General features: G+C 39.7%; 1 protein-coding gene across 2 annotated transcripts in view; it reads right to left on the bottom strand.

The window, feature by feature from the left end:
• Positions 1–23,677, bottom strand: part of USF3 (upstream transcription factor family member 3) — a 53,784-nt gene that overhangs the window by 12,434 nt on the left and 17,673 nt on the right. The window contains exons 2-6 of one of the 2 annotated variants that reach the window (XM_055259444.2): positions 15,635–15,750; positions 13,181–13,245; positions 11,698–11,726; positions 8,480–8,562; positions 2,420–2,516 (exon numbers count right to left, since the gene is read on the bottom strand). In XM_055259444.2, the coding sequence (XP_055115419.2) occupies positions 2,420–2,516; positions 8,480–8,562; positions 11,698–11,726; positions 13,181–13,227 (256 nt within the window). In that variant the 5' untranslated portion in view covers positions 13,228–13,245; positions 15,635–15,750. The remainder of the gene's footprint in view (positions 1–2,419; positions 2,517–8,479; positions 8,563–11,697; positions 11,727–13,180; positions 13,246–15,634; positions 15,751–23,677) is intronic. The other variant, XM_055259446.2, reaches the window with a different exon arrangement.

The following is a 23,677-nucleotide window of genomic DNA, read 5'->3' on the forward strand; positions in this document are numbered from 1 at the left end:
CTGGAGTGCAGTGGTGCGATCTCAGCTCACTGCAACCTCCACCTCTCAAGTTCAAGCAATTCTCCTGCTTCAACTTCCTGAGTAGCTGAGATTACAGGTGCGCACCAACACTTACAGCTAATTTTCATATTTTTAGTAGATTCGGGGTTTCGCCATGTTGGCCAGGCTGGTCTTGAACTCCTGACCTCAAGTGATCTGCCCGCCTTGGCCTCCCACAGTGCTGGGATTACAGGCATGAGCCACCATGCCCAGCCGATAGTCTCTTTTATAAATGGCTTTAGTTTCTATTTTATCCTTTGAAACAACTGAGACAAAAAGGAATAGAACACATAAGAAGCAAAGTGGCACCAAAGTGCACCAAAGAAAGCATCGACAATGGAACCTGCACTTTGCTTGGTAGGCACAATGCAGGTATGCTACTGAGCAGGGAGGGCATTGTCACAGCCCTCCTTTCTAAGGTAGATAGCTTCACCTATGAGTACCACTAATGGGGCAGGGTTAGCTGCTGGTATATGCTCTGTGACTCCACACATCCCCATCTGCCTTGAAACAGTGGAGAGTATTCTCATTCCTTTTCCAAAGCATCCTATTCTCCAGGCTAACACCCTGTAAGGGAGCCTGAAATGAAAAGTTCTGTTCCAACAAAGACGAGCTGAAACTAGCAGATCATTTTTCTTAGTTTAAAACTAAGAGACAAAAGAAAGATACCAGTGTCCATGGACAGTAGAAATTAAAGAACAATCATTATGGACCAAATAATAATCACGGTTCTCACTTATTGCACCTTTACTACCTGGCACATTTCATTCCTTGTTTCATTTAATAACAACGACAACTATAACAGCTAACATTTATCAAGCAATTACTCTGTGCTGGGCTTTAATCTAAGTTCTTGTATTATCTCTTTTAATCCTCATAAGAACCATGAGATGGCAATTTGTATTTTATTATCTCCACTTTTAGATGTGAGAAACAGGCCCAGAGCAGTTACATAATTTGCCTAAATTCAGCCAGGTAGATACTATGATTATCCTCATTTTAACATAGGGAAACTGGGACTTGGAGAGGCTAAGTAACTGACCAAAGGGTACTGAGTGAGTAAATGAAGCTGAGACTCAAACCTAGGAGGGCCTGAGTCCAAGGCCATTGCTTTGGCCACTAGATACATGCACAGTGAGCATAGGGAAGAAGCCACTGAGAGAAAAAAGAGGATAGAGCAGACGCACAGAAAAAGAACCAGAGAAATAACGATCATGACAGAAATAGCAAACACAGATTTAGGCTGCCTTAGATCCCACCCCTAACCCCTGGCCTGTCTGGTCAGCTTTTTCTAAGTCCCATGCAACTTATATTTTTCAACAATTTCCCTTTTTCCTAAGGTAACTTGATTGTCTCAGCCTCTGTGCTTTGAAATCAAAAGAGCCTTCATTAGAAAAGTCTACTCATCATTCTGTCTTACACCCCTTCTGTGGGGTGCCTCAAATGGTTACTAAACATGGATCATTTATCTATCTGAGGGCATCACAAAAAGACCTGGGCCATAAACACCAGCTAAACTAGGTGAGGGGGGAAGCTGCTAATATTTAACTAAAAGTAAACAAGGAGAATTCTGAATGCTGACCTCCTAGGTAAGCTTTCCAATATCTTTCCCATCCATTACAATAAACACAGCCCAGCACTGACCTTACCTCAGGCAATTCTGCTCTTTTTTCTCTCCTTTTAAGGTGGCCTACTGAGTTGTCACAGGAAATTCTCTCCTTGCACTTGTCAGGGGCATAAATAAAAGACAATTTCAGACTGGCCTACCCTGAGCTTTACACTTGCCTGGAATATTTTTTTCCCGCTGCTATAAGGAAACTTTCTCTCCAATGCTAATGGAAAAAGAGAACTCATTTGATGGCATTAAAAAGTCACCTTTATCTAAGAATCAAGTATCATTAAATGATCAGGCAGTTTGATGCACACATTACAAGTAGTATAAACAAAATGAATGTTTTGGCCTTTTTTGTTAATGCATAGTTAAGCCTTGGCACAGGCATATCCTAATCTTTTTAAATTTCACTGAGCAGAACTCCCCCCTTACATCTTCTTATGGGATTGCCCTAACTGCAATGTCCAATTGGAATAAAGGAGATTTAGCATTACCAGTATCATGAGTTAGGCAAACATGAAATACACGGAAGAGTTCAAAGTCAAAACTATGTATGCCTGCAAGATAAGAGGTGCTCACAGAGGAGGAGAAAGAGTTAGACTAAAATGAATTTATTGGTAACATTATTCTTCCAGACCCACTGAATGCAGGGTCTTAATAATGTTTTGGGGCCAAAAAGCTTTCTATGTCGTAATATAAATTTCACTGTGACACAAACACCTAAACATTTTAAAATACAACAAAAAGTAAGAACTTTTAAATCTTTACCTTGTTCATTGTTTCCTCCATTAAGCAGGAGTTCATCATTTTGCCTTTTCAATTCTGTTATATATTTAAAGGCTTGGTCCAGGATCATATTCTTGCTCTGTCCAAGAAAATGTTAAAAGTTTACAAGTTTCACTGAAGGGTAAGAACTTGCCAGATGAAACTTTAAGCTTTGTCTGTATCACATATATATGATACGTATCTTCTCAAAATTTAAAACAGGCACTATATTCAAAAGCTTCTACTGTATATTTTTCATATATTAAATGTTTATTGGGCAGCTAATGAGTGGCAGGCTCTGTTCTAGGCACTGGGGATACAATAGTAAAACAAACAAAGTCCCTGTCCTTGAAGAATATATACACACACACACACACACACACAAAGGAATGCTATGAAGAAATATAACGCAGGGTAAAGAGGGGGCTAGAGTGATGGTGGAGGTTACTTTGTGCAATGGACTGAATGTTTGTGCCCCCTAAAATTCATAGGTCTAAACCCTTATCCCCAATGTGATGGTTTTTGGGAGGTAATTAGGTCATGAAGGTAGAGCCCTCATGATGGGATTAGTGCCCTATAAGAAGAGACAGAGATGATCTCTCTCTCTGTCTGCCACTTGAGGACATAACTAGGAAGTGGGTCATCACCAGGAAGTGAACTGGCTGGCACTTGATCTTGGACTTCCCAGCTTCCAGAACTGTGAGAAATTAAAGTTACCCAGTCTATGGCATTTTTGTTGTAGCAGCCTGAACTAAGACACTGAGAACATTTGTTGTATATGGAGGTTGGGGAAGGGCCCTGAATAAGGTGATACCTGAGCAAAAACTGGAAGGAAGTGAAAGGAAGCAGGCCCTGCAGATATATGGGAAAAGGGAGTCCAGACAGCAGGATCAGAAGGGCAGGGGCCCTCAGCCAAGCTAGGCTCAGCACGTTGGAGGAATGGTAAGGAGGTGAGCAGAGCTACAGTGGAGTACACATGGGAAGAGTAGTAGAAGAGGCCAGAGAAGGCCTTCAAGATTTTGTAAAGGTTTTGGATTTTAATGTTATTCTTTACTCTGTTTACCACAACTACGAATTATTCTAAATAACAGGTCAAGAGAGAAATGTCACTTGATTGAGTTTTGGTGTCACGCTTCCAGTAAATTGTATTCCTAAGCTTTTTTGAAAAGATTGTACGTTATGTTAAAGTATTCCTTTATTCTCATGTCCAATACATGCCTATATACATCTTTTTTAAAAACTCAGAGAAGGCCAGGCGCGGTGGCTCACGCCTATAATCCCAGCATTTTGGGAGGCCGAGGCGAGCAGACACTTGAGGTCAGGAATTTGAGACCAGCCTGGCCAAAATGGCAAAATCCCATCTCTATCAAAATTGCAAAAAAATTAGCCAGGCATGGTGGTGCACACCTGTAATGCCAGCTACTCAGTAGGCTAAGACATGAGAATTGCTTGAATCTGGGAGGCAGAGATTACAGTGAAGTGAGATCCTACCACTGCACTCCAGCTTGGGCAACAGAGTGAGATTCTGTCTCAAAAGAAAAAACAAACAAAAAAAATAGACAAAAGGATTTTGTATTTCCTTACATTTAAAAAATATATCTTGGTGGCCGGGTACGGTGGCTTATGCCTGTAATCCCAGCACTTTGGGAAGCCGAGGTGGGCAGATCACCTGAGGTCAGGAGTTCGAGACCAGCCTGACCAACATGGAGAAACCCCATCTCTACTAAAAGTACAAAATTAGCCGGGTGTGGTGGCACATGCCTGTAATCCCAGCTACTTGGGAGGCTGAGTCAGGAGAATCGCTTGAACCCAGGAGGAGGAGGTTGTGGTGAGCCAAGACTGCACCACTGCACTCCAGCCTGGGCAACAGTAGCAAAACTCCATCTCAAAAAAACAATATATATATATATATATATATATTTGCGATACTTCCATATAGCATCTAGATATAATTCTTTTTTTTTTTTTTTTTTTTTTTTGAGACAGGCTTGCTCTGTGGCCGAGGCTGGAGTGCAGTGGCATGATCTTGGCTCACTGCAACCTCTGCCTCTCGGGCTCAAGCAATTCTCCTGCCTCTGCCTCTCAAGTAGCTGGGACCACAGGCATATGCCATCATGCCTGGCTAATTTTTTTTTTTTTTTGGTAGAGACGGGGTTTCACCATGTTGGCCAGGCTGGTCTTGAACTCCTGACCTCAGGTGATCCTCCCACCTTGGTCTCCCAAAGTGGTGAGATTACAGGTGTGAGCCACCATGCCCAGCCCCTACTTATTGTTTCTTTTTTTTTTTTTTTTTGGTGACAGAGTCTTGCTCTGTCGCCCGGGCTGGAGTGTAGTGGCGCGATCTCAGCTCACTGCAACCTCCGCCTGCTGGGTTCATGCTATTCTCCTGCCTCAGCCTCCCGAGTAGCTACAGGCGCCCGCCACCACGCCTGGCTAATTTGTTGTTGTTGTTGTTTTTTAGTAGAGACAGGGTTTCACCATGTTAGCCAGGATGGTCTCGATCTCCTGACCTCATTATCTGCCTGCCTTGGCCTCCCAAAGTGCTGGGATTACAGGCCTGAGCCACTGCGCCCGGACTACTTATTGTTGCTAATGACTGTATTTATTTTATTTACTAGTCTATTATTGATAAACATTTAAGATACCTTAACAGTCATTTCTGGTTTTTATCCTTCAGCTATCAAGAATGTTGCAATTGCCGAGCACGGTGGCTCATGCCTGTAGTCCCAGCACTTTGGGAGGCCGAGGCGGGCGGATAACGAGGTCAGGACATCAAGACCATCCTCGCTAACACGGTGAAACCCCGTCTCTACTAAAAATAAAAAAAAAATTAGCCGGGCGTGGTGGCGGGTGCCTGTAGTCCCAGCTACTCGGGAGGCTGAGGCGGGAGAATGGCGTGAACCCAGGAGGCAGAGCTTGCAGTGAGCCGAGATTGTGCCACTGCACTCCAGCCTGGGCGACAGAGCAAGACTCCGTCTCAAAAAAAAAAAAGAATATTGCAATGAATATTTAACCTCTACTCCAGGATATATATTATTAGCTATCTCTGGTACTTTGTAGATAACTCTTTTCATGTAGGAATCACTGTGATTTAGTCCTTTGTTTGGCAATTTATAATTCTGAGTTCTTTACACTGAGTCCCAACAGAGACCCAATACATAAACCCAGTAAATTATTTACTACTAAGAGAAAAATAATATTGTTATTTTTAAAAACAATAATCTGAACAAAGTCAGAACCTGATAATTCCCAGCCACCTATCCCTCTACTGCAGACAGGGGCCAAAGCCTGTGAAGAAAATCTTAGTTGGCTCTGCTTCTGATAGCCAAATACTGACTTCCTTTGCACATTCTAGAACACCAAGGAAGTAAAATGGTTATGGTTTCCTTTCTTCAGAGAAACTTGCAGGGATGAAAGCCAAGAGCAGGAAAGTAAGATTTTCCTGGGCAAACATCTATGTTTACTGAGTAGCTACCTTCTATTGAGATGTGGAGAAAGAAAAATAAATTAGAAGGCATAGTGTGTGCCATTGTGTTAAGGAAACAGAAAGCACAATTTTTAAAAAGGCTGAAAAATACATGCATGGAGCCGGGCGCTGTAATCCCAGCACTTTGGGAGGCCGAGGTGGGTGGATCACTTGAAGTCAGGAGTTTGAGACCAGCCTGGCCAACATGGCAAAACCCCATCTCTACTAAAAATACAAAAATTAGCCTGGCGTGGTGGCACGCACCTGTAATCCTAGCTACTCAGGAGGCTGAGGCAAGAGAATCACTTGAACCTGGGAGGCGGAAGTTGCAGTGAGCCGAGATCATGCTACTGCATTCCACCCTAGGCAATAGAGTGAGACTGTCTCAAAACAAACAAACAAACAAACAAAAAAACCATATATGGAAGTCTAAGTCCATCCTATAGGTTAGAATGAAAGGAAATGAAGAGTAAGTCCTTTCCACGGGAGATAACATAGAGAAGCAAGCTGATTTGCTCCTTTGACATCCTGGGAAGGCTCAACACTGAGAACCACCAACCTCTATAGAAGGTGGAGTGAGCTGGGGGTTAAAATAGAGGGGAACTGGCTGAAAGACTCCTAACAAATCAGTAATAAGAACCACCCCCTACCCTGCCCCCATGCACATATTCTACACAGCTGGATGACTTTCCCTTCCTGCCCAAACCGCAGGAGACAAGTTTATTTTCTGTGAAATTTGAACCAGAGAATTTCAGCCTCAGGGATACTTGGCACAAAAGTGGACAAGACGAGGGTCCTAAGTGGAAACAGGGGGCTAGAGTAAAACTCTGCCTACTACAGCACAAGACTCTCTAGCCCCCCAGCCCCCATCCAGCTTCCAGAATAATAGCAACCTCTTCCTCTTCCTACCAGTCCCACTCCCGGGCAGGAGACTGATGGGTTCTTCTCCGAGAAAATAAAAAAATTAATAGCTATCCCACAAAAGAAAAAAAATGACAAATACTGATATGTTTTAGTTCCACAACAACAACAAAACTAGCATAGCTTCTAATCATGCAACACTTAGGGCCGTCAAAAGACAAACCTATTCAATCAGCTTTTTAATGCCTCATTCCCAAGTATGAAAAAAACAGCTTCAAGTCACTAAACATTTAAGGAAAACCCCCTCAAAAAAAGATGAGACAAAAAGGGGAAAAAAGGAAATCAGAGGAAAAAAACATAAACAGAAAAAAACTTCAGGAAAAAACCTACATATAGTATTCAGAGGTGAGAAGATATTGTATCCACAAACATATGGTAGGAAAAGGAACAGAGAATAAGAAAAAAGACTCTTGGAAATTAAAAATATAAGAGCTGCAATTAAAAACAGAAGAGATGGAAGAGGCCAACTGGTTGAGAATGAAAAAGGAGAACAGAGGGTTCCAGAAGTAAAGTCTTGAAGAAAGAAAATGGCAAATGAAAATTATGTAGTACATTTGACCTTATAGAAAACTCTACTAAGAGATGGTTGGAAATGTCAGAAGGATTAAAGATAAGTATATGAAAAATTAAGCTAATGGAAAACTATGAGGTAATTATTTACTCCCCCCAAAAACAAAAGCAACAAATGAAATATAATAGTACAGTCCTTGGCTCAACCATGAATAATATTTACAGTTTTAAAAACATAAAAACTGAATACCAATTTAATTAAAAGTGATAGAATTATAATGGGAGGACTGAAGAAGGAGAAGCCAGGGGGAAAAGCATAACAACGAGTCAACAGATAATACCTAAAATTGAAAAATTCAGATACAGCAACATAAGAATGTTATTTAGAAATAAAACAGTAAAAAAACAAAAACAAAAACAAAAAAAACAGAAGAAACAGTTGAGAATATTTTCCTCTGAGGAGCTGTGTTGGGGTTAGGAAGCAGGTAGGAGATTAATGTTTGTTGTTTTAAGCTTTTTAGTGCTGTTTGCTATGTGTCTTATTAACTTTTTGCATATATTCATTTAATTACATTATAATAGTGATTATTGCTTGGGAGTAAGATATCAATTTATTTTTTTAAACCTTTTTGTGCCTTTCATATTGTTTCAATTTTTTGTTTTGTTTTGTTTTCAGTGGAGCACGCTTTATCCTCATTATTAGAAGGAACAAAAAGGTATCTTCATTAGAGAACACTGTCATACTTTAAGCTGAGATTTTAAGTACTACTGGGGGTTAAGAGGGCATGGAGAATAAATTTTTAAAAAGATCCTTGGAAGATTCTAAGTAAGAATTTAAAAGGAGTAAGACTATGCATTGGCAGGAAAACAAAACAAAAAAATGCCTGGCAAATAGAGTGGCATATATGTAAACATAGTCATGTGATTAATTTAGTAATCAAGAGAAATCTGAAGAGTCTAGAAATTATATGGTACATTTGACCATGAAGAAACTGTACTAAAAGATTGTTGGAAGAATGGGAAGAATTAAAACAAGGCAATTATTAACTTCAAAAGAACCATACACAGAAATAGAAAGCAACAAAAATAATCATTCTAAGCACCAAAACAACTTAGGGAATTATCTGTTCATAAGTAATGAATGAAGATTTGAGTAGACTTCTTACCTGCTTCAGGGCAGGAGAACATGGGATCAGCTCTCCTATTCTGTTTATCCCAGCATTGATTTTCTTCTTTCTATGCCTCTCCACTAGATGGGAGAAAATTCGTTTATCAAACCTCACACTACTTAGTCAAAGCGCCCTCATTCAACCAGGGTAAAGAAGTTTTAGGTAAAGAAATCCCTAAGAAATGCTTATCAATGGCCAGGCATGATGGTTCACACCTGCAAACCCAGCATTTCGGGAGGCCAAGGTGGGTGGATCACCTGAGGTCAGGAGTTCGAGACCAACCTGGCAAACATGGCAAAACCCCATCTCTACTAAAAATACAAAAAGTAGCTGGGCGTGGTGGCACACGCCTGTAGTCCCAGCTACTTGGGAGGCTGAGGCAGGAGAATTGCTTGAAACCCGGGAGATGGAGGCTGCAGTGAGCTGAGATCATGCTGCTGCTCTCCACCCTGGGCGACAGAACGAGACTCCGTCTGAAAATAAAAATTAAAAAAAAGGGAAGGGGGAAGGAGAGCGGAAGGGGAAGGGGAAGGGCTTATCAAACATTATCTACTATAAATAACTATAATAAGTAAAATGTCTAAGATGTCACTTTTTAAGTCTAGTGTTATAGAAATCTACATAAGCAATACTTTCATTAGCATTTTGTTTTTTCTTTGAGACAGGGTCCCCCAGGCTGGAGTGCAGCAGTGCAATTTCAGCTCACTGCAATCTCCTGCCCTCAGCCCCTTCCCTAGGCTCAAGCCTCCCAAATAGCTGGGACCACAGGCATGCAGCACCATGCCCAACTATTTTTTTTTTTGTATTTTTAGTAGGGACAGGGTCTTGCCATGTTGCCTAGGATGATCTGAAACTCCTGAGCTCAAGCTATCTGCTCACCTCAGTCTCTCAAAGTGCTGGGATTACAGACGTGAGTCACTGCATCAGACCTTAAAATTTTAAAGATCATCATTGATAATAATTACTTTCAAATTAAAAACAAATAGGAACTGCTAATATTTCATTACTATTAGGCCATCATTCTATTATAGTTCAAGTAATTACTAGAGATTTTAATGATAATCAAATTTAAAGAATCCACTAACAAGCAAGTTATTAGAAAGCTGCCTCTTTATGGCAAATGGGCAAATGAGGCCTTTCTAGGCAGATTAAAGAACCTTAAAACATCTTTTTGGATGACTACTGGGCCTTTTTGGAATAGAAACAGCTATTAGTTATGACTTAAAACAGACAAGAAAGAGTATTGGTTTGTTTTTCTCTTTGGGATCTGGGATCTGGACTCTCCACTTTGGCTGTGTTGGATCTTTCCCATCAAAGAAACAAAGCAACTGACAGCTTCTCAATCAACTGTGAAATGTTCCAGGCTTATGTGTTACAAATTTAAAAGGGGTCAAAGGATAGAAGACATTATACAAATAATTTATATAAGACTCTGTAAGTGGAAACATTAGTATTGGCTATTTTCCTTTACAAAGTTTTCTAAAACATTCCTTTTTAACAAAGGATTCCAGTGCTTCTAAGTAGATGATCTTTCAGTAGCATGGGTGTGACGTGTTTTGCAAAATATTTATATTTTTTGCTTTATGATCTAGCAGTAAGAGCACCCTTTTTTCTTTTCTTTTTCCTTTTTTTTTTTTGTTTTTTTGAGACAAGGTCTTGTTCTGTTGCCCAGGCTGGAGTGCAGTGGCACAATCACAGCTCATTGCAGTCCTGACCTCCCAGAATCAAGCAATCCTTCCACCTCAGCCTCCAGAGTAGCTGGAACCATAGACATGCACTACCATGCCTGGCTAATTTTTTTTTATTACTTGTAGAGGCCGGGTCTCCCTATGTTGCCCAGGCTGGTTTTGAACTCCTAGGCTCAAAATATCCTCCTGCCTTGGTCTACCAAAGTGTTAGAATTACAAGCATGAGCCATCATGCCTGGCCTAGCATCCTTTTCAACGACACCTAATTAGTCTTTCTTAGTAAGTTATGGTAAACACATCTCTTTTTTTTTTTTTTTTTTTGAGATGGAGCCTCACTCTGTCACCCCGGCTGGAGTGCAATGGCACGATCTCGGTTAACTGCATCCTCCGCCTCCCAGGTTCAAGCAATTCTCCTGCCTCAGCCTCTTGAGTAGCTGGGATTACAGGCACGCACTATCATACCCGGCTAATTTTTTGTATTTTTAGAAGAGATAGGGTTTCGCCATGTTGGCCAGGCTGGTCTCAAACTCCTGACCTCAGGTGATCCACCTGCCTCGACCTCTCCAAGTGCTGGGATTACAGGCATAAGCCACCATGATCGGCCTATAAGCACATATCTATGGCACCATGTGACAGCTGATTCCAATCAAAAAGATTTAGCTCTTATGGTCAAAAACATTAATTTATACAGCCAAAAAAAATCAAAGCAATAAACTGTGCTTACCTTTCCTCTGAATTCTCTAATAATAGTATTTGTTGGTTTCTGAGTAGATTTTGTAATGCATGGAGGTTAAAAAAAAAGTCAACATTAAGACTTTTTACCCCCTGCTGAAAAATGGAGTTTCAAAGGCAATAAACTCCACATTCTGAGAAACAGCAATATCCCACCAGTGTTCAACATACTTTTCCATAGATAAAATTTTCCCAAGGGTCCTTTCCTTAGACAAAGGAAGGTATCATTTGTAGATACAGTGTGCCAAATTCCAAATGTACGCACAATTAATTTTATAGATGTTTATCTGGCTTTGGCCTGTAATTTCAGTATTTGAGAAAAAATCCAATATTTATTTTCTATACTTTTTCCTATAATTGAGGACTCCAGAACTTAATTTAAGACTGTTCACACTGCAAGGCCCTTTAGGATCTATAGCCTGCTGCTCATCTCTTAGCTATATCTCTAGGCAGCCAGCCCCCTAGGGAATTGCTGCAAAGATACATACCCTTCATACTGTCTAGGAGAATAATATCTGGACTACCTTGGTAGGTAAAATCACTTAAAACACTAGCTCCAGGGATACAGTAATCTCTTAAATTATCTAAATAGACTATGAATCAGAAGATGATAAGCAAGCCATCTTCATGAGACTCAGGGAGTATTTTGTCAATTAAAAACAATAAGGGAACATTTTCCTAAAACATAATGAATAATGATTCCTTGCTTATAACATAAAAACTTATAATCAACTGCAGTATGATTTCATTTTGAATGCAAAAAATGCTAACAGGTAAAATTTAAATTGTTTCTACCTGCATTATGTGTCTCCCGGTTTTTCTTTCTGAAACAAAAAGTACAGATAAAAGGTAACATGAAAATAATGGGAAAGTATTTTTACCATTTTATACTTTAAGAATCATAAAATTAAATTTTATGAATTTGTATTCGTTGCAGCAATAAGAAACAATCTGAAGAAACATTTCCTTAATATATATTATGGTATGAAAATCTAATGGCAGAGAACCTCAATATAAATTTAGAAACCACAATTTCTGGAGGTAACTACAACTCTCTATTCTTCCATACCCAGAAGTCATAGGTTGGGAAATGAATCAATCACTGAAAAGCTTAATTAACTATTTCAAAATGTAACTTAGATGCTGGTAAATTCACGAAGTGATGTGCCAAGTAGGTGATTTCTGATGTTTGTCTTGGCACCTGGACCAGTATGGGTGTGGGTGTGCAGGAGACACAAGCAACAGCAGAGAGTAGTTTTGTAATCCCTAGGGAGGGAGATGTGGCAGCCAACAGCACCCGTGCACAGACAAGTGGCATCTGAGCTATCTTGTATTTGTGTACCTTAGGTTGTCCAAACTCTTAAATTTTCTTGAGAGCCAATCTACTAAAAGCATTGACTTTCCCTTTTATACACAATTACTCAAAACATTAGCATTCTCTAATAGCTATTTGGTAAGGAAAGAGAATAGTGATTTTAATATTAGTAGAAGCACTGGCCATGCAATTCTACGCAGAAACATTGCTAAAGGTGCTAGAAACTCAGAAAAAAAGGTTATACAAAGAACGAGAAGTAACATTGTTCTGATATGTATATTAGCATTAATGGATTATAATGTCACAAAATGTCTATTCAAACTGACTAGAGCCTAAATGAACCTAGGATACATAAAAATTAATACTATAGGCAAGTGAAAATGTCATTAGAAACAAAACATTTAACATAGATTTGGTAATATATTAACTACTGACCGTCATTCTTGTTATACTGCTAGTAGAATAAGAACAGATAATTTTTTTTCTTTTTTTTTTTGAGATGGAGTCTCTGTCACCCAGGCTGGAGTGCAGCAGCGTGATTTTGGCTCACTGCAACCTCTGCCTCCCAGGTTCAAGCAATTCTCCTGCCTCAGCCTCCTGAGTAGCTGGAACTACAGGTACATGCCACCATACCCAGCTAATTTTTGTATTTTTAGTAGAGACGGGGTTTCACCATGTTGGCCAGGCTGGTCTTGAACTCCTGACCTCAGGTGATCCTCCAGCCTCGGCCTTCCAAAGTGCTGAGATTACAGGCGTGAGCCACCACACCCAGCCAGAACAGATAATTTTTAACCATATACCTTTTCCAGTAAATCTGTATTTATCTACAAATATTTTTGGACAGTAATAATTTCCTAGATATCTAAATAAAAGTTCTCTAAGGACTACCTATGTAGCAAAATAGGAACTAATTCTGCTTCTTATCTGACCAAAGCATATTATATTGGGGCTGTGGATACATACCTGTGCTGCTTTTTTGTAGGCGTCTCATTCTCTGTCATTTCTGGCATGGTTACAGTAATAGGAACCTATAAAAGGATAGAAAGACACACCAGAAAGCTTAGTTATTCTAGAATCTTATAAAAATTGATCAATAGCAATTTGATTTGAATATTAAAATGCTAAAAAATAAAATTGACATTGAAAAGCATTGGATTAGGTGTTGCAGATAGAAAGAAGTATAAGAAAATAGCATAAAAGTACTAAAATTAGCAAATGTAGAAAATGGTGAATATCAAGTGTGAGGTATAGCCAGAAAGTGCTTGAGAAAATTTGAGTAGAAAAAGATCACTGCAGGCTTGGAAATCAAGAAAAGCTTAAAGGGGATGTGAATTTGAGCAAGAGCTGGAAAGATAGGTAGAACATACTTGAGTTGGGAGAGTATGCTATTTGTTCATGTGAAGTGTTATACAGAATTTAAACTAAAACAATGGTTCCCTACTCTGAACACAAAAAAAAACAAATGTGACAAGAGCACAAACATGTAATATTCCATACATGAAAGCAAGCATTCATTCACTCACTCATTTGTTGGGCGTTAACTTCAAACTGCTAGAAGTCTCACATTATCATTTGACTGTCATTAAAATCTGGGCATGAAAATTCTATCTATATCTCAATTATCAGGCTACTAAATAATACATGCACTATTGGAAAATATATACACATATGGAAAAGGCCAGAAAGCAAATACATTAATATATTAATCATAGTTAAGTAAGGGTAGTGATATTTTGGTGATTTCATTCTCTTCTCTGACTTTCAAAAATTTCATTAATGAAAGCTGTGATGCTTTTATATCCCAGAGATTGACAACTGTATTAGTCTGTTCTCATGTTGCTATAAAGAAATACATGAGACTGGGTAATTTTTAAGGGAAAGAAGTTTAATTGAGTCACAGTTCCACAGTGCTGGAGAAGGCCTCTGGAAACCTACAATCATGGTGCTCTGTCACCTCTTGAACACTTTGCTGCTTAGAAATTTCTTCCACCAGGTAACCTAAATTATTTCTCTCAAGTTCAAAGTTCCACAGCTCTAGGGCAGGGCAAAATGCTTCCAGTCTCTTCGCTAAAGCATAGCAAGAGTCACCTTTGCTCTAGTCTCCAAGAAGTTCCTAATCTCCATCTGACACCACCTCAGCCTGGACTTCATTGTCCACATCACTATCAGCATTTTGGTCAAAATCATTCAACAAGTCTCTAGGAAGTTCCAAACTTTCTCACATCTTCCTGTCTTCTTCTGAGCCCTCCAAGTCTCTACAAAGTTCCAAACTTTCCCACATTTTCCTGTCTTCTTCTGAGCCCTCTAAACTGTTCCAACCTCTGCCTGCTACCCAGTTCCAAAGTTGCTTTCACATTTTCAGGTATCCTTATAGCAGTGCCCCACTCCCAGTACCAATTTACTGTGTTAGTCCATTCTCACGCTGCTATGAAGAAATGCTCAAGACTAGGTAATTTACAAAGGAAAGACGTTTCACTGACTCACAGTTCCTCAGGGCTGGGGAGGCCTCAGGAAACTTAGAATCATGGTGGAAGGGGAAGCAAATACATCCTTCTTCACATGGCGGCGGGAAGGAGAAGTGGCGAGCAAAGTGAGGAAAGCCCCTTATAAAACCATCATCTCATGAGAACTCACTCACTATCACAAGGACAGCATAAGGGTAACGGCCCCCATGATTCAATTACCTCCCACTTGGGCCCCCTCCCATGACACATGGGATTATGGGAACTACAATTCAAGATGAGATTTGGATGGGGACACAGCCAAACCATATCAACAACCTTTCAAAATGAGTCTACCAAGTTGGGATACCTGCTGTGGTACACTGGAGGAGGTGCAAGTGTGGTTTCCCATTTTTTTCTCCGAGAGAGAGAAAAAGTAGCAAGTATGAAGTCTGAAGTTAGAAAGCATGAGTTTAAAATCTGTTTCTTCCGCTTCCTAGCTGTCAGGTCTTGGGCAAGTTACATAACCCTCAGAACCTCAGATGCTTCATCTACACCGTGAATCATAATAACAGTATTACATTATTTGATTGTTCCGAGCAGGGAATGAAATTTTGCGGGGACAGCACAAGACCACGTTACCTAGTAGTAATAAGGATTTAATAAATGTTAGCTTTAAATGTTAGTGAGATATTTCAGGTTAACTTTAGCCCTAGGGAGGAGGGAGAAGGGTCCTGGGAAATAAGTAGACATGAATGCAGGAAGGGGATGACAGAAAGTACTGACTGAAGCAGCCTGTAGAGAAATGTGTCATCAAGACCCATGTCTAGCAGCTTATTCCTATTCCACCTTTTCCCTACCATTTGTGAAGTACCTATCAGCCTAAAAGCAATGAGCTCACATTAGGTAACCATATGGTGATGGTGGGGAACATGTAATTAAGTAAGTAAATGAATAATCCCTGTGACCTTCTCACCTAAGGGCTTGCAGAGTTTCTTCACTTTTGATTCCTGGCTTCCAATGCCTCCCGTTTCTGATCCAAATGTATCATCTTCTGCCAGAAGATGGTCTATGGGTTATGCTTTCTTCTTACTACACAAGAGAAAAATCAATGAATGTTTATAGTTGCTAGGTGTCCATTAGCACCGCGTTAAGGCAAGGGCTGACAACCTATGGCATGCAAGCAGATTTTTAATGCCACGAAGGATGATCCTGAATTCTCCCCACACTTGAAAGCAAATCAATGCAGTTGCTCTCAAAAGTCACTTTCCTATTGGTTACCAATGCTCCGCCCCCACAAAGATGGTAGTCTTACAGCCAATGGATGGTCCCCAAGAGGGGATTCTCTTGTTTTCTCTTATGCATGCTCATTGTCCCTTAGGTCCTCACTAGCTGCTGGTTACTCAAGGTCCTCCACTTGGGTCTTACCCTAACTTCTGTCCTCAATTCTAAAATTACCTTTCCTTCAATCTCCTACCTCCTACTTCTCTCTTTTAAGAGTGTCTGAAAACTTACATAGGGACCTTCCCCTAAGGCAGTGACACTAGGAAGACAGCCCTCAAACCTTTGCATTGTACGTGTTCTTTAAAAATGTAAATTTGGGGGCTTCATTCCAAACATGACAAATGAGAGGTCTGGGTAGGGCCCAGGAATTTGCACTTTCAACAATCTCCTTGGGTGATCTTCTCCCCTCTCCTCCGCTCCCCTCCCTTACCCTCCCCTCTCTTTCCCTTGCCTTCTCCCTCCCTTCCTCCCTGGCTCCCTTCCTTTCTCTCTTTCTTTTTTGTTTTTGGTTTTTTTAGGTACAGAAAAAGTTTTAGAAACTTCAAGAGACGGATCTGAATTTTAATAAGTGCCCCAGGTTACTCTGATAGGAAAAAGCTGGAAACACAGGCAGTTATCTTTAATTGGTGAAAGTTCAAGCATCTGACCAATACCCTAGTTCCAGCCTTTCCCCTGCAGCCCTTTTGAAAGTCTGCAGATAATTTCACATATAATTAAGGTACATAAAGTAAAAGTTCTAGTTGTCTAAACATCTAGAATTTTTTTTTTCTGGGCTCAGTCAATAATAACCAATATCTAAAATCTTAAAGTCAATGACACTAAGGGTCTATCACAAAAGTAAATATTCTCTGCACTCAGGTGAAAGCCAGGAATTTAACTGAAAGAGGAAGACAACTGTAAATACAAATCATCCCATTTACCAAATGCCATTATGAATATCCATCTCAATGTAAAATTATTTATAGGTACAATTTTCATGCTATTAAAATTGCATTCCTGATGCTAAAAAAAAGAGCATCTATTGGAAAGGAACTATACAATATTTTCATAAATCCCTGTCCACTTAATAATTAGCTTATTAATAAAGAAATTATATTTTAATATAATATTTACATAACTATAAATATAGGCTTTAAAATATTTAAAGTGTCATTAAAAATTTTTTTTTAATTTTTAAAAATGTTTTTAGAGACAGGATTTTGCTTTGTCATCCAGGCTGGTGTGCAGTGGCATGATCAGGGCTCACTGCAGCCTCAAACTCCTGGGCTCAGGTGATCCTCCCAACTCAGCCTCCTAAGCAGCTAGGAATACAGGCACACATCACTATTCCCAGCTAATTTTTTGTAGCGATGGGATCTCACTATGCTGTCCAGGCTGGTCTCTCTCTCTCTCTCTCTCTCTCTCTCTCTCTCTCTTTCTAACTCCTGGCCTCAAGCAATCCTCCCGCCTCAGTCTTCCAAAGTGCTTGGAGCCACTGCACCTGGCTCCATTAACATCTTGGCTCCATTAGTTTTTCAATGCCAAAGGATTACATTAGTAATCTCTGAATTATTATGCTTTTATGGAAGAACTATTCCTGAAGTTAGTCAAACCCAGTAGTTCTCAAGTGTGGTACTCAGATCACCTGCATCAAAATCACATTTTTCAAAACTTTTTTCCTTGAGATAAACCTTACATATAATAAATAGCATAAATCTTATGTATAATATTCAATGGGTTTTGACGAATGCACACAACTATATGACCCAACCCCATCAAGGTACAGAACATTATCACCAGAGAAAGTTTTTTTTTTTTTTTTTTGAGGCAGAGTCTTGCTCTGTCGCCCAGGCTGGAGTACAGTGGCATAATCTCAGTTCACTGCACCCTCTGCCTCCTGGGTTCAAGCAATTCTCTTGCCTCAGCCTCCCTAGTAACTAGGATTACAGGCACCCGCCACCATACCCAGCTAATTTTTGTATCTTTAGTAGAGATGGGGTTTCACCATGTTGGCCAGCCTAGTCTCAAACTCCTGACCTCAAGCGACCCACCCATCTTGGCCTACCAAAGTGCTGGGATTACAGGCGTTGAGCCACTGCGCCCGGCCTGAGAAAGTTCTTTCATGACCCTTTCAAGTCAATCCCTTCCCCTACTCCAGAAGCAAACCCTATCCTAAATTTTTTCACCACAGAACTTCATAGAAATGTATTGATTGGGAATTCTTTTGTGTAAAGCTTGCACTAAGCATAATGTTTCTGAAATTCATCTAGTAGTTTGTTCATTTTTATTGCTGAGTATAAATATACAACTGCATGTGAATTTGTAACAGAGTTTATCTGTTTTTCTTTTTTTTTTTTTTTTTTTTGAGACTGAGTTTCGCTCTTTTTGCCCAGGCTGGAGTGCAGTGGAGGATCAAACGTGCATCAATGTTCACCACAGATATTGGCTTGTAGTTTTCTTTTTTTTTTTTTTTTTTTTTGATGTGTCTTTGTTTGGTTTGGTATCAGGGTAACATTGGCTTCATAGAATGAGTTTGAAGTATTCCCTCCTCCTCTATTTTTCTTAACAGGACTGGTATTAGTTCTTCTTTAGATGTTTGGTAGAATTCAGCAGTGAAGCTATTGGGTCCTGGGCTTTTCTTTACTGGGAGACTTTTAATTATGACTTTGATATCATTATTTGTTATTGGTCTACTTAGGTTTTGGACTTCTTCATGGTTCAATTTTGGTAGGTTGTATGTGTCTAGGAATTTATTTCTTCTAGGTTTTCCAACTTATTAGTATATAGTTGCTTATAGTAGTCTGTAATGATCCTTTGAATTTCTGTGGTATCCAATGTAATGTCTACTTTTTCATTTTTTATTTTATTTGGGTCTCCTCTCTTTTTGTCTTGGTTTGTCGATTTTGTTTATCTTTTCAAAAAACAAACTTTTTGGCCAGGCACGGTGGCTCACGCTTGTAATCCCAGCACTTTGGGAGGCCGAGGGAGGCATATCACTTGAGGTGAGGAGTTTAAGACCAGCCTGGCCAACATGGCAAAACCCTGTCTATACTAAAAATATAAAAATTCACTGGGTGTGGTGGCACATGCCTGTAATTTAAGGCTGAGGCAGGAGAATCACTCGAACCCGGGAGGTGGAGGTTGCAGTGAGCCAAGATCACGTGCCACTCCAGTGTGAGTGAGAGTGAGACTCTGTCTCCAAAAAAAAAAAAAAAGTTTTGTTTTGTCAATCTATTTTATTTTGTTTTCATTTTAATTTCATTTATTTCTGCTCTGATCTTTACTTAATTTCTTCCACTAATTTTGAGTTTGGTTTGATACTGCTTTTCTAGTTTCTTAAGATGTACTGTTAGGTTCTTTATTTGAAGTTTTTCTACTTTTTATTTTTATTTTTGAGACACAGTCTCACTCTGTCACCCAGGCTGGAGTGCAGTGGTGTGATCTCGGCTCACTGCAACCTGCACCTTGCAGGTTCAAGCAATTCTCCCTACCTCAGCCTCCCAAGTAACTGGGATAACAGGCGCCCACCAGCACGCCTGGCTAATTTTTGTAGTTTTTAGTAGAGATGGGGTTTCACCATGTTGGCCAGGCTGGTCTTGAACTCCTGACCCCAGGTGATCTGCCTGCCTTGACCCCCCAAAATGCTGGGATTAAAGGTATGAGCCACCATGCCCAGCCTGAAGTTTTTCTACTTTTTTGATGTGGGTGCTTTCCTCTTATTACCATTTTTGCTATATCCCATAGGGTTTTGTATGCTGTGTTTCCATTTTCATTTAAGGAATTTTTAAATTTCCTTCTTAATTTGTTCATTGACCCACTAGTCACTCAGGAGCATACTGTTTAATTTCCCTGTATTCACAGTTTCCAAAGTTTATCTTATTATTGATTATAGTTTTATTCCACTGTGATCAGAGAAGATACTTGATATTATTTCACCACCATGCCTGGCTAATTTGTGTGTGTGTGTGTGTATTTTTAGAAGAGATGGGGTTTCGCCATGTTGGCCAGGCTGGTCTCAAGCTCCTGACCTCAGGTGATTTGCCCGCTTCGGCCTCCCAAAGTGCTGGGAATAGGCATGAGCCACCACACCCAGCGATATTATTTCAATTAAAAAAAAAATTTTTTTTTTTTTTGAGATGGTGTCTCGCTCTGTCACCCAGGCTGGAGTGCAGTGGTGTGATCTCGGCTCACTGCAACCTCCACCTCCTGGGTTCAAGCAATTCTCTCCCTCAGCCTCCCAAGTAGCTGGGATTACAGGTGCCCCCACCACGCCTGGCTAATATTTTGCATTTTTAGTAGAGACGGGGTTTCCCCATATTGGCCAGGCTGGTCTTGAACTCTTGACCTTGTGATCCACCCTCATCGGCCTCCCAAAGTCCTGGGATTACAGGCGTGAGCCACCGGGGAAGCCCGGCTAAAAATGTTTTAAGACTTTGTCCGGGCACAGTGGCTCACAGTAATTCCATCACTTTGGGAGGCAGAAGTGGGAGGACTGCTTGAGCCTAGGAGTTCAAGACCAGCCTAGGCAACATAGTGAGAGCCTATCTCTACAAAAAATAGAAAAAATTATCCAGATAAGGTGACATGTGCCTGTAGTCCCAACTACTGCAGAGACTGAGGTGGGAGAATCACTTGAGCCTGGAAAGTTGAGGCTGCAGTGAACCATGATCATGCAACTGCACTTCAGCTTGGGCGACAGAGTGAGACCCTATCTTGCAAACAAAACAAAACAAAACCAAAAACAAACAAACAAAAAAAAAAACACCACTTGCTTTGTGGCCTAACATAGGATCTATCCTTGAGAATGATCCATGTGCTGAGGAGAAAAATGTACATTCTGCAGCTGTTGGATGAAATGTTCTGTAAATATCTATTAAGTCCATTTGGTCATAGTGCAAATTCAGTCTAATGTTTGCTGATTTTCTGTCTGAATAATCTGTCCAATGCTGAAAGCGAAGTGTTGAAGTTTCCAACTATTATTGTATTGGGGTCTATCTCTCTGTTTGATATAATAATATTTGCTTTATATATCTGGGTGCTCCCCTATTGGGTGCATATATATTTATAGTTGTTATATCCTCTTGCTGAAATGTTCCCTTTAAAATTATATAATGATGTTCTTTGTCTTTTTTTATAGTTTTTGTCTTGAAATCTATTTTATTTGATATAACTACTTTTGCTCTTATTTTGGTTTCCATTTGTATGGTATATCTTTTCCATCCCTTTATTTTCAGTCTATGTGTGTCTGTGTGTCTTTATAAGAGAAGTGTGTTTGTGGTAGGCAACAGATCATTGGGCTTTTTTTTTCCTTTTTAATCCATTCAGCCACTCTATGTCTTTGGATTGGAGCATTTAGCCCATTTACATTCAATATTATTATTGATAGGTAAAAACTTACTCCCGCCATTTTGTTATTTGTTTTCTGGTCATTTTATGGTCTTCTCTTCCTTCTCATGTCAGTGTTTTTCTCTGGTAGTATGTTTTAATTTCTTGCTTTATACATGTTGCATATTTATTGTATTTTTCTGACCTGAGGTTACCATGAGGCTTGCAAATAACACCTTATAACCCATTATTTTAAACTAATGACAATCTAACTCTGATTGTAAAAACAAACAAGCCAAAACTGATAAAAACTATTATCTAGTTTTAAAAACTATAGTTTACTTCATGAACATAAAAGTAAACAGAAAATCTCATTTTTTTTTTTACATCAAATACAAAACTCTACACTTAGATTTTATCCCCTGCTTTTTTTTTTTTTTTTTTTTGAGATGGAGCCTCGCTCTGTTGCCCGGGTGGAGTACAGTGGTGCGATCTCAGCTCACTGCAGTCTCCACCTCCCGGATTCAAGCAATTCTCCTGCTTCAGCCGCCCAAGTAGCCGGGACTACAGGCAAGTGCCACCATGCCCAGCTGATTTTTGTATTTTTAGTAGAGACGAGGTTTCACCATGTTGGCCAGGATGGTCTTGATCTCTTGACCTCGTGATCTGCCCACCTTGGTCTCCCAAAGTGCTGGGATTAAAGGCGTGAGCCACCGTGCCTGGCCCATCCCCTGCTTTTTAACCTTCTGATGTTTCTACTTATATCTTATTACACTATGTCTTAAAATGTTGTAGTTATTATTTTTGATAGATCTGTCTTTTAGTCTTCCTACTCAAGACATGAGTAGCTTACACACTAGAATTATAGTGTTAAAATATTCTGTATTTGTCTATGTATTTACTGTTACCACGTACCTTCAGACAATTTCTTATTGTTTGTTAACATCTTTTTCTTTCAAGTTGAAGAACTCCCTTCAGCATTTCTTGTAGGACACGTCTGGTGTTGACAAAATCCCTCATCTTTTGTCTGGGAAAGTCTTTTTTTCCTCTTGATATTTGAAGTGTATTTTCACTGGATATAATACTCTAGAATAAAAGTCTTTTTCTTTCAGCACTTTATTTATATGTCCTCTGACTCTCTCCTGGTCTGTAAGGTTTCCACTGAGAAATCTGCAGCCAAACATATTGGAAATGCTTTATATTTTTTCATTTTTTTCTTTCCCTTGCTGCTTTTAGGATCATTTTTAAAATTTGACCTTTGGGAGTGTGATTATTACATGTCTTGAGATAGTCTTCTTTGAGTTAATTTTTCTTTGTGGTCTATAACCTCCTTGGACTTGAATACTGATATCTTTCTCTAGGTTTGGAAAGTTCTCCAATATTATCTCTTTGAATAAACTTTCTACCTCAATCTCTCTCTCCACTTCCTCTTTAAGACCAATAACTCTTAGATTTCCCCTTTTGAAGCTATTTTCTAAATCCTGTAGGCATGCTTCCTATTTTTTTTCTTTTGCCTTCTCTGAGTATTTTCTTTTTTTTTTTTTTTTTTTTTTTTTTTTTATTATACTTTAGGGTTTTAGGGTACATGTGCACAATGTGCAGGTTTGTTACATATGTATCCATGTGCCATGTTGATTTCCTGCACCCATTAATTCGTCATTTAGCATTAGGTGTATCTCCTAATGCTGTCCCTCCCCCCTCCCCCCACCCCACAACAGTCCCCGGAGTGTGATGTTCCCCTTCCTGTGTCCATGAGTTCTCATTGTTCAATTCCCACCTATGAGTGAGAACATGCGGTGTTTGGTTTTTTGTCCTTGAGATAGTTTACTGAGAATGATGTTTTCCAGTTTCATCCATGTCCCTACAAAGGACACGAACTCATCATTTTTTATGGCTGCATAGTATTCCATGGTGTATATGTGCCACATTTTCTTAATCCAGTCTATCGTTGTTGGACATTTGGGTTGGTTCCAACTCTTTGCTATTGTGAATAGTGCCGCAATAAACATACGTGTGCATGTGTCTTTATAGCAGCATGATTTATAGTCCTTTGGGTATATACCCAGTAATGGGATGGCTGGGTCAAATGGTATTTCTAGATCGAGATCCCTGAGGAATCGCCACACTGACTTCCACAATGGTTGAACTAGTTTACAGTCCCACCAACAGTGTAAAAGTGTTCCTATTTCTCCACATCCTCTCCAGCACCTGTTGTTTCCTGATTTTTTAATGATGGCCATTCTAACTGGTGTGAGATGGTATCTCACTGTGGTTTTGATTTGCATTTCTCTGATGGCCAGTGATGAGGAGCATTTCTTCATGTGTTTTTTGGCTGCATAAATGTCTTCTTTTGAGAAGTGTCTGTTCATGTCCTCTGCCCACTTTTTGATGGGGTTGTTTGTTTTTTTCTTGTAAATTTGTTTGAGTTCAT

Source organism: Symphalangus syndactylus, chromosome 21 (genome assembly GCF_028878055.3).
Source record: "Symphalangus syndactylus isolate Jambi chromosome 21, NHGRI_mSymSyn1-v2.1_pri, whole genome shotgun sequence".
NCBI lineage: Eukaryota > Metazoa > Chordata > Mammalia > Primates > Hylobatidae > Symphalangus > Symphalangus syndactylus.